This window comes from Neopelma chrysocephalum, unplaced genomic scaffold (genome assembly GCF_003984885.1).
Source record: "Neopelma chrysocephalum unplaced genomic scaffold, ASM398488v2 Primary Assembly neopelma1_63, whole genome shotgun sequence".
NCBI classification, from domain to species: domain Eukaryota; kingdom Metazoa; phylum Chordata; class Aves; order Passeriformes; family Pipridae; genus Neopelma; species Neopelma chrysocephalum.
Window position 1 is genome coordinate 5,016,697 of NW_020897720.1, and position 10,777 is coordinate 5,027,473.

Sequence of the window (10,777 nt, forward strand, 5' to 3'; positions counted from 1 at the left end):
GCAGCTCCACTGGGGCCCACAGGGCAACCAGAACCCCTCGGAGCCAGCTCAGATTGCCAGAGGGACCTGGTGTGTCACTGCCCATGGGGATGCTACGGGCCAGCAGCATGGCCCCGGCACTGCGGGAGCTGCAGGAGTGACCCCCTGAGCTCCATGCACTACACAAAATGTACATTGTGGAACTCAAGTATAATTATTCAGAGTGGAAGCTGCCACAGGACGTGTTAGTGAAACATAGGGAGTCAGAAAATTGATGTAAACCCATGTTGACAAACACTGCCGCCTCAGCAGCAACACACCAGGGCCAGCGCTCAGAAACCAGCACTGTATGAGCCATGCTGACCAAGCCTTGGTCCTACCTATCCCTGTCCCACCACCACATCACAGGGCCAATGTATGCCCGTGCAGGCAGGGAAGAGGCAGCGACTGCTGCATCACAGCTGAGCCAAACACAAGATGTTGGCCAACTCTTCCAAAAGTGCCGTCAGCTCTTCCATATCCACATGAAGCAGATGGTGTTGCAGCTCAGAAATTTCTTTCCAAAAGGAGCACGTGTAGGAAACCACGCAGCGAGAGAGGTTGGTTTATTCAGGGAGTTTTTGCGTTGTTACATTGGCTAAGAGACTTTCCAGCTTGTGTAACCTTTATTTTCTATATGCATAGTTCAGCTGTAGTCAGGCTTGCACAAAATTACCCACATCAATCCCTAAGGTTGATGAGATTTAAATATATCAGCTTTAGGATGAGGAAGGCTGAATCAGCCCCTCTGGGATTCCAAGCTGCAGATTCAGAGTTACAAGCGTTTAAGCCCGAGGACATGGTTTTGAACTGCAACTCAGTCATAAATACATGCCTCAGTGCTCATTATTCCGTACCATAATCAGGTTGGATTCTTTTTTCCCTGTATTTTGCCTTTGAGGCATAGGTAGTTCATCGATGTCTTAGTGAGATGAATGAACATCCCAGTTCTCATGCTGAAGGAGAGGCAGGGACCGTGAGGGATTTTAGCCAGGAATAACCTCAAAGAGTGACTCCTCTTTGAGGAGTCATGCCGGAGATACAAGGAGAAGGCAAGTTTCCTGCAACACAGGTGCCTTTGAAGGAGGTAGAACAGGAGCTGCAGGCACTGACAGACTCTGGTTTCACCTTTCCACCAGATTCACAATTTGCACTGAGAATTTCGCTGGAGTAAGGAGCTGTCCTGATGACATGCATGGATTTACTTGCCGCTGAGGTGGGATTACATCCCTAAGTAAGGCTGTAGCCACAGTGGTAATTAGCTGCACAGTGGTTGACTTGGACAATGCAGAGACTAAAATAAGATGCAACCTGTACACATCCCCAGAGAAGATGCTGGAATGTATCGTGGAGAACTGGTGAAATTGTTTGTGTCAAAGCCATTTTGGGGCCAGTGGAGGCAAATCACGGCCTAATTAGTCCATCTAGTCTCAGCACGACTGATTCCGGAGGGGTAATGGCAATTTCTTCCAGCTGCTTTCCCTGTTATATTTTATTTTCTTAGGTGGGGAAGCTCTGTAGAAAGATAATGCTGTGGTTACAGCACATGACTGGTTCTGCTTTCATTTCCCTCATGGTTTTAGGCAAATCACTTCATGCCTCTGTGTTTTTTGACTTTTCCTCCAGTGCAAAATGTCTTTTCTCCCAAGAGACACTTGAAGCTCAAAGTCGTTGCTTTTAGTGACTTCCTCATGGGATGTGCTGTGAAAGCATTTGAAAGCAATTGAAAATATGACAGAATTGCAGTGGAGCGAGTCCTCTGAAATCCTGGCATTGTACGTGTGTTCCTTTAATTATTGTGTAGGACTGAGCAATAAAGGAAAACTTTTAATCTCACTTCGTAATAAATATTGAACATTAAAAGCTAAATAATTAAACTCAAAGGCAGGGTGTGTTAAAGCTAGATTAGTAAGACATAAGCAGGACATTAAAACTAGATCTTTCTTTTAATCTTTTAGTGCTAAATTACCCAATTAAGAAAAAAGCGAAGACGAAATATTCACATGACAAAAACTTTTTTGTCATCACTATAAAGTACTTCTGTGTCCCTGAAGGCAGAAGCACTTCATGTGCAAGAAATGGAATCACAGGCATTGAATATACATAGATGCCATGTCTTGTTTTCCCATTGTGGAATAATATCCTGAATTAGAGCTGTATAATTAGGCCGAAGAGATTTGTTAAGGATTAATAAATGCTGTATAATAGATGTTCCTCCCCAAAACATCACAGAAGACTTCTGGAACAGTGAAAAGATAAAAGCAGGACAGGGAACAGGAGGTGGGTTTAGATGAGATACACGGAATAAATTCTTCCCTGTGAGGGTGGTGAGGCCCTGGCACAGGTTGCACAGAGAAGCTGTGGCTGCTCAATCCTTGGAAGTGTTCAAGGTCAGGTTGGATGGGGCTTGGAGCAACCTGGTCTAGTGGAAGGCATTCCTGCCCAGAGCAGGGCAGTTGGAATTGGATGATCTTTAAGGTCCCTTCTAGCCCAAACCATGCTGGGATTTTGTGACAGCCCCTGCCCAAGGAAGCTGCCCCACACTCGACCAGCCTCAGCAGTGGCAGGTTCCTGGCATGGCAGACACAGGTGTGGGTTCCATACACAGCTTTAGACACACACAGAGCTGCAATTTTCAGTGAGTGCTTGTTAAAACAACAAAAGCCACTCGGTCACATCGGGTCTGCTGGAACGAGGAGAGCCCCAGCGAGCACAGCCACACGTCCTCCAGCCCGGGCAGAGTCAGGCGTAAGCAGAGCCTGGTTTACTGGTGCAGAAAAATTATGCCCCAATAAGCCCCGAGTATTGTAAGGAGGAGGAATGAAAACAACAGCGGCACTGAGGTGGAAGACTTTCCCAATGGGACTTTTCTCCTGAGATCCAGCAGCAGAACCGAGGGGCAGATACGGAGTGATCCAGCTGAGTTGTGCCAACATGACGGATGGTGCACAGGGCAAGGCAGAGCTGAGCTCCAAATTGCCTCTACCTGGCACAGCCAGCTCAGTCCAGCCTGGTTTTTGGAGCCCCAGCTCACTGATTTCACCAGCGTCCTTTGTCGCTCCATTATTTCTTCAGCCTACTGGAGAAATCACAATTAACCACTGGTTAATTTAATCTTGCTGTCCAGATTAAATCCCTTACTGCTTGGGCTGGCAGTTTTTAACCTGGTGAGAAGTGAAGCCCTGCCAGATTTCCCATGGGAGCCTTGTCTGCAAAATGGGAAGGCACTGGCATGTGTGCTCTCTGGAGCTGCCTGCTCATGCACTGCCCTACACACTGGCTTGTTGTGACCCCCCCAAAAACCTCCTAACTGGGATTTGAGTTGCTGCTGGGAGAGCTAAGCTGTGAGCAGGGCTTGCAGAAGAGAGCAGCTCCCCTCCAGATCTATCCAATACGGGATGTTGTTTCTCCTTTTCTTATAAAGTGGGTTGAGAAGGTAAGTGGAACATGCTGGAGCAGGAAGAGGTGACTGATGGTGGATATGAAAAAGATTCTTTAATTACAGGATCTGAAGAATGAGTCCTTCATGGAGATATTTTTAAATGTTTCTTTTTTTTGGAAAAAAATCCCAGTGCTCCCAAGGAGTTCCCAGCAGCAAAAGCCCTGGTCTTCTGAGCATTGTTGACTCTGATCCCTTCAAGATGGGGCAAAAGAAAATGCTGTGCTTGTTAGAACTCTCCTGTTCAACTTCTCCTGCAGAGAAGTGTTTGTTTCCTTCCATCTGCTGCTTTTGCAAGGAAGGAAAATCAGCCTGTTCAGACACCAGGAAGTTCTTCAGCATTGGAACAGCAAACTGGAAATGCAGAAACAATAATGGGCTGAAATTATCATACCTAAAAATACTCTGCATGCGAGTCACAAGCATGACCCAGCCCCAGAGCAACTCAGATAATGCAGACGGCAGGGAGTGGATCCGTGGAATGTGGGCAGCACAGGGGCACGTGCCTGGCTCTCCTGCACCGTTGCAGCTTTTTCTCTCACCAAAGCGTGTTTTGCTTTTACTGGGAGCTGCCGGCTGCTTCCTGTGTCTTTGTACCCTGTATCTGCCCAAGCCGCTCACACGGGAGATGAAAGCCAGATCCTCTACAGGCAGGGCCCCACAGCTCTTGGATTTAAACCGAGCCCATCCCTACACTGGGATTATTTCAGGCCAATCCTCAAAGGCAGCAGCTCTCCACACCTCCGAGGGGGCGCAGGGCAGGTGAGGTGGGAGGCAGAGGATAGGGTGGCACTGCCCACAGGCTGCTCTGATGGCAGACAAACCACACAACCCGCAAGTCACCCCAGGGGGGGACACGGTTCTTGCCCTACAGCCACCGCTGTGGGAAGTCTATGGTGTCTCCTGCAATCAATTCCTACGCGGGCTGTGCCTCCAGTATTTGCTTTTCCTAAATTCCCAAGCTCTCGCTGCGTTTCCATGGTAACGCTGAGGGATCCGATGTGGGTTATTTGGAGACCTGAGGTTCTGGTAGAGAGAGCATCTCCCTCTGCTGAGCCCTGCAGCAGTTTTGGCTTAGTACACCAGAAGCTGCTGTTGTGCTGCAGTAGTGGTGATGTGGAAACTCCCACGTGTGTGTGCAGGTCAGGAGTGCACTCACCTTTGGGCCAGCAGCACCTGGAGAATGGACTGAAGCAGCCCCAGGATGGGAATTGTTCAGACCTCAGCCAGGTCCCCCCTCCTCTCCATCCCAGCAGAGGCACAGCCCCTGCTTAGCCCAGCACCTTGATCCTGTGCCTCTGAACCCACTGATAACGTGATTCCTGCCAGTGTCCACGGGACCAATGGGTCTGTCACACTGATACGATCCCAATGGGACAAGTGGAAGAGCTGTTTCACACAGAGCCAAAGCCCAGGCTGCCCTGCACTGCAGGACAGCCGGGAATGCTGCTGCTGTGAGCTCCTCACCCAGCACCAGCCACCAAGAGACCTGCCTGCCTGCTGGCTGACCACTGCTCATGGAAACACATGGGGCTTGGAATTTATTTAGTCTCTGTGGCTTAAAACCCTTCTCGTGTCTGACCACAGCCATCTGGCTACAGCCTGTCACACCCATCATTCCCTATCCAAATGCAAACCAAGGTCTCTCCACGATGAGAACCAGGAGCACTGGTTCTAGCCAGGTCATTTAAATTATTAAAATGAGAAAGAACTGCTCGGGCTGGATCCCAGCAAAGCAATTTGTATCTTATTCTTTCTTCTAATGAAAGTTAAAAGCTTTCTAACTTTGAAGTAAGGGCTTTGCATCCCAACAACGATCCAAACCTGTGCAAGGAGAGGTCGGGCACGTTTCTGTCAGAGCTTAAGGGCAGCCAGAGCAACAGCAGGAGGGTGTTTTGGGAATACCATGTGCCAGGAGCAGCGTGGACACCCGCAGGTCATGGTCTCTCCATCCCACAGAACGACCCCAACACGCCCTGAAGCGTGTCCCTACAGGATAGTTCAAGTGTGAGAGCGGCTTGTTATGATGTGACAAGGCTTTGATTTAGGGATGAAAGGCTGAAGGACGGAGTCGGGTGGATCCCTGCTGTGAGGGGGGCACCCCAGCAGAACCACATTGAAATATTTGCTGCCTTTTTAATAATGTTTTAATGATGTATTTGGCTCCCAAAGCTTTATCTGGACAACAGGCCCTCTTGCAGTGCTGGTGACTGCTTCATCCGAACAGCCGGCTGGCAGCGGCGGCGCGTCATTCCTGGCGGCTTTAACCGCTTCCCCCAATTCTACCGCCAGACCTCGGCCCTGCCACCTCCCGGCTTCCCGGGGCCGGGCCGGGCTCTCACCGCCCACCGACGGGGCGGTGCGGGGGGCGGCCCGCGGAAGCGATCCGGGGAGGAGGCGGCGGCCCCGGGCGGCGGGCGGGCGATCCCGGGCGGAAGCGATCCCCGGGCCAAGGCGGCGATCCCCGGGCAGAGGCGACCCCGGGCGGGTGATCCCGGGCGGAGGAAGCGATTCCGGGCGGCCCCACCATGAAGCTCATCATCCTGGACACGTACTCGCAGGCCAGCGAGTGGGCGGCCAAGTACATCCGCAACCGCATCGTCCAGTTCGGGCCGGGCCCCGGGCGGTTCTTCACGCTGGGGCTGCCCACAGGTGGGTGCCGGGGGGTGGGAGCGGGGCCAGGGTCCGGCCCGGCCCCTGCCCCGGCTGAGGCGGCGGCTCCCCGCAGGCAGCACCCCGCTGGGATGCTACAAGAAACTGGTGGAGTATTACCGGAACGGGGACCTCTCCTTCAAGTACGTGAAGACCTTCAACATGGACGAGTACGTGGGTGAGTGCCCGCAGCCAGCGCTCCTGGCTCTCCTTCCCTGCCCTGCCGGGTGTGTTTGTCTCTGCCCTTGCGCCTGGTGCCGCAGCCGGACACCACATCAGTGCGCGGTGGGGCAAGAAATTCCACCTTCAAAGGGCTCCAGGTAAGATGGAACAACATTTCATAGAAAGACGGGATCACAGAATCAGTTAGGATGGAAAAGACTTCTGAGATCATTGAGTTCAACCTATGAGCAAACACCATCTTATCAACCAGACTGTAGCACTGAAGTGACACATCCAGTCTTTTCTTAAACATCTCCAGGTAATTAGCCAAGGGAATGATGGGGACAATTAAAAAACCTGTGGAAGAAATTTGAAATTTTTTCCATAGGTTTGAAAACCTATGGAAAAAAACCCAGATACTGAAGAGTAACAGATGTTGGCTGTATTACACACACTATTACAGATACTGCTGTATTTTACCTGCACTGACGTGCTGACCAGGTAAGGAACCAGCTTATCATTGCAAGCTCAGATAGTGTGCAGCGTTAACTACCACCTTTGCTCTGGGATTATAAAGGTCGCTGTAGCTCAGGTCCCTTACTCAGTGTGTTCCCTGAATGCCCTTCAGTAACTCCTGCTAAGATAGCAGGGGACTGTTTCTTTTCTGAAGCTGTGGTGAAAGAGCCTCTTTGGAAGAAAGAGAGATCCAAAGGTGAAAAACATACAGGGTAAATATTTGCTAATGCTAATTTTACCCTGGTCAAGATTTTTTTCCGTGAACAATCCTAATCAAGCAGCATTAGGGAATAAGCAGTCCAGTGTGGGTTTATAGCATTTGAGGGGGAAAAATATGCAATAATGATATAATTATTATTTCTCAGGCTTTTGTACTTTTTTTTAATCACTCTTGCTAATATGAACTGGGAGAAAAGCTGAAAAGGTACTGACAGATGAGGCACGGTACACACCTGCTTTTCTGAAAATCTGCTGCATGTTAATATGGGCACATGTCTTATAGGAGCTGTTGTGATTGACCTTAATTCTGCTATTTAGGAAAATAAAAACAACTCGTGAAAGTTGAGGGAGTGACAAAGGACAGACAGAGCAGTGCTCTGCTACCAAAGCCACTCCAAGGGTATGGAAGTGCTTTATGTTATGATATTTTTCCAGTTGGTCTTAGTCCTGTGCATGCTCTGTTACCAGGTCTCCCGAGGGATCACCCAGAAAGTTACCATTCCTTCATGTGGAATAACTTCTTTAAGCACATTGACATCTCACCAGAGAATGTCCACATTTTGGATGGAAATGCACCTGATCTCCAGGCAGAGTGTGATGCGTTTGAGGAGAAAATCAAAGCAGCTGGAGGAATTGAACTCTTTGTTGGAGGTGAGAATTGTCAGGATTGTTCACTTCCAGTGTCTTTCAGTGGATGTGCAGTGAAAGGCACCCCACAGTCCACCACCGTGGGCACTGATGTGTGCTGGCAGCCTTGTCTCCCAATGTACTGCTCCCACAGTTTTCTGCGTTCAATCCAGTCAGTGAATTGTTCAGGAAATGATTAGCAGAAGAAATGGGAAGAGCTAGAATTATACAAATACAAAATGTATTATGGTTGTCAGCGCTGACAGGAAACTCCTGGGAGTAGAGTCCTCTGAGCCAACAGGAGCCCAGCACAAACTTCTCCCATCAGTTTGCCTTGAGATTCTGCCACCTACTTTGCTTTGTTGTTGTCCCAGCACAGTTAGGGAAGAGTCCGTTGACTTCAGAGGGGCCTTTTGCTGTCATTCTACCAGACACAAATTTGAGCTTGACCAGAAGAATTGCAGGTGTTTTTCTCAGATCTGTGTTTCTGGAAGCACTGACTGTCCTTCTTGTGGGAGAGCTGTTGGCTCTGCTCCTACAACTGACCCTCTTCTCCCACTATCTCTGTCCCAGGTATTGGCCCGGATGGTCACATTGCTTTCAACGAGCCGGGATCAAGTTTGGTGTCCAGGACACGAGTGAAGACCTTGGCCATGGACACCATATTGGCTAATGCCAGGTTCTTTGATGGTGACCTCTCCAAAGTCCCCACAATGGCCTTGACAGTCGGAGTAGGCACTGTCATGGATGCCAGAGAGGTGAGGAGAAAAGCAGTGGCTTCCTACAGTAGCTCTGGAGCAGCTAAAAGTTATTCTGTTTTGAAGCAACAACCCTGACTGCCCTTCTCTGTGTCTTGGGGTGCAGGTGATGATTCTGATCACAGGAGCCCACAAAGCCTTTGCTTTGTACAAAGCCATCGAGGAAGGTATCAATCACATGTGGACAGTGTCTGCCTTCCAGCAGCACCCCAACACCGTGTTCGTGTGTGACGAGGATGCCACGCTGGAGCTCAAAGTCAAGACAGTGAAATACTTTAAAGGTGAGTGTTTGACCAGGCCAGGCAGCTCTTTTGGTAGTTTTTTAAGTGGCACAAGCCATGCTTTGCATTAGATGTTTTTGTGTAATCACCTCCCAAAGGAGTATATTCCTTAAATATACCACAGTAATCAGTGTGAAGGTAAATGCTTAGGTGCTCAGGTGTAAGGGCAAAAGAACAGGGACACCAGTAATGTCTAATTTCATCAGCATCCAATGAATAAGAATTTTGCTTTATTATATCTACTTAAATCATCTTTTTACTTTCTCCATCAGGTTTAATGCTGGTTCACAACAAGCTCGTGGAGCCCTTGTACAGCATGAAGGAGACCGGAGCAGAGAGGAGCCAGTCTAAGAAGCCGTACAGTGACTGATCTGCTCGGGGCAGTGCTGAACCAGCTGTTGAAAACAGCTGGGAAAAAAAGGGAATTTTTCCAAAAACTGTTCTCATATTTGTTCTTAAATTAGCAGAATGGTCATATGGTTGCTTCTCGCCATTAAAGAGACAGATGCCAAACACCTGCCTTAATTAACCAAATGGATGGATCCAGTGCACTGTGTTCCACAAACTTCTGTCACTAACTCATTCTCTGAAGGTGAAGTCAGTGAAGGATGAGTTGTTTGATCTATGAACTGACTGAATCTTTGTCTGAAGGCTGCAAAACTGAAATGTGAGGATAAGTGAAAGTCCAACACAAACCGAGTGGGTAATCGCTTTGAGGTGTATTCCTTGTAATTAGGACAAGTACCTCTTGTGTCATTCCTTCTCCATGAAACACTCCTGCATTAGAATAATGGAAAATGGGAAGCGAACTTGTCCAGGTGGAGAAGGGAAAGCTTCACATGAGCAGCCCCAGAGCCAGGAGGGGGTCAGCGAGAAGATGGAGCCGGGAGGAAGATGAGAAGAGACAGTGGGACCTGAGCGGAGACACAATGCTCAGACTGGATAGAAAGATACAATCTCCTCATGGGGACAGCCAAGCAATGGGGCAGATTCCCCAGAAGCTGTGCAGGCTCTGTCCTTAGGAGGTTTCCAAAATCTGACTGGATAAAGCCCTGGCTGAGCCCTGCTTTGAGCCAGATGTTGGACTTGTGATCACCTCAGCACAGGAGGCTACAGCAGCATTCACCCACACAGGGTTAATTGTGCAGTTTGGGCATCTGAGGATGTTATTGATGTCACACAAGAAGCCCTTCATGTTCAGTCCCAGGGTATAACTTTCTATGCCCTGGTGCTTTATGAAGTACTCAAAAGGGTAGATTAGTTCAGATGAAGCAGAAGTGACCTCTCTGTGCTCAGCACTGTTCATTGTAACAGGGCAGAGCCTGAAGCAATATGTTCTCTCTCCTCACTGCAGAACTTTCCATTGCTCTGAGTAAATGCCAAACCAGCCTCCAAGGAAATGCTCTGTTCCCACTGGCTTCAGCCTCTCTTTAATAACAGAAGTCCCACATGGGTGGACAACAGCCTGTACTAGCAAGACCCCACTAATTCTGATATGTGATTCCTGGGATTCTCATCCAATGCTACCACAGGAGGGGCAAGAAAACTGAGCGACGTTTATTTTCTTTATGCAGAAATTTTGTAAGCTGTTGATCTGTAATGCAACTTTCTAGACTAAACATCTTTAATTTTTTCTAAATGGTGGCATTGACTGTATCTGTGCTTGTGAAACCAAAGCTGTCCTGGAAGCAGTTTGGTAGCAGTAGCTCCCTGCTTCCTTGCCCAGTGTTTGCTGGCAGGTTTCCACCAGACACCTGCTATGGTTCTGTCCTGCCAGGCAGCAGGCATGCCACATGAAAATGTGGGGGCCTTTAAAGGAGAAAGGAGGAGGCCACAGCTCTACCTGGTACCACGAAGTGTTTGTAAATAATTTAATTGCATGCACAGAAATGGTGAAAGTGAGGTTTTCAAGAGGGGAAAAGACTGAGGGAGAAAATCTGCACTCTGTTGCCAGAGCTGCTGGTTTGCTCTCTCTACAGGCAGATGCTGGTTTTAGCTGTCCTGCCTTTGCAACACCAGCTAATTGTCCTACATGTGCAGTCATCTGCTTGTCCCTTCCCCAGAGGGTCTGTCCTCCTCTGCCTCGCTGCAGAATCTGGAAACTC

The 10,777-nt window shown here is 49.0% G+C and overlaps 1 protein-coding gene across 1 annotated transcript; it reads left to right on the forward strand.

Moving 5' to 3' along the window:
* The first annotated feature begins 5,864 nt into the window (after positions 1 to 5,864).
* Positions 5,865 to 10,311, forward strand: GNPDA1 (glucosamine-6-phosphate deaminase 1). The gene is made up of 6 exons (XM_027682842.1): positions 5,865 to 6,109; positions 6,186 to 6,287; positions 7,475 to 7,657; positions 8,207 to 8,391; positions 8,498 to 8,672; positions 8,945 to 10,311. The coding sequence occupies exons 1-6, from the start codon at positions 5,986 to 5,988 to the stop codon at positions 9,040 to 9,042; spliced, it is 867 nt and encodes a 288-aa protein (XP_027538643.1). The 5' UTR covers positions 5,865 to 5,985; the 3' UTR covers positions 9,043 to 10,311.
* The last annotated feature ends 466 nt before the right edge of the window (positions 10,312 to 10,777 follow it).

Excerpts from the sequence above, each read along its gene's own strand:
- GNPDA1 (XM_027682842.1), top strand. The coding sequence starts at position 5,986 with ATGAAGCTCATCATCCTGGACACGTACTCGCAGGCCAGCGAGTGGGCG. Across the intron at positions 6,110-6,185 it reads CACGCTGGGGCTGCCCACAG|GCAGCACCCCGCTGGGATGC; the intron begins GTGGGTGCCGGG and ends GGCTCCCCGCAG. Across the intron at positions 6,288-7,474 it reads CAACATGGACGAGTACGTGG|GTCTCCCGAGGGATCACCCA; the intron begins GTGAGTGCCCGC and ends CTCTGTTACCAG.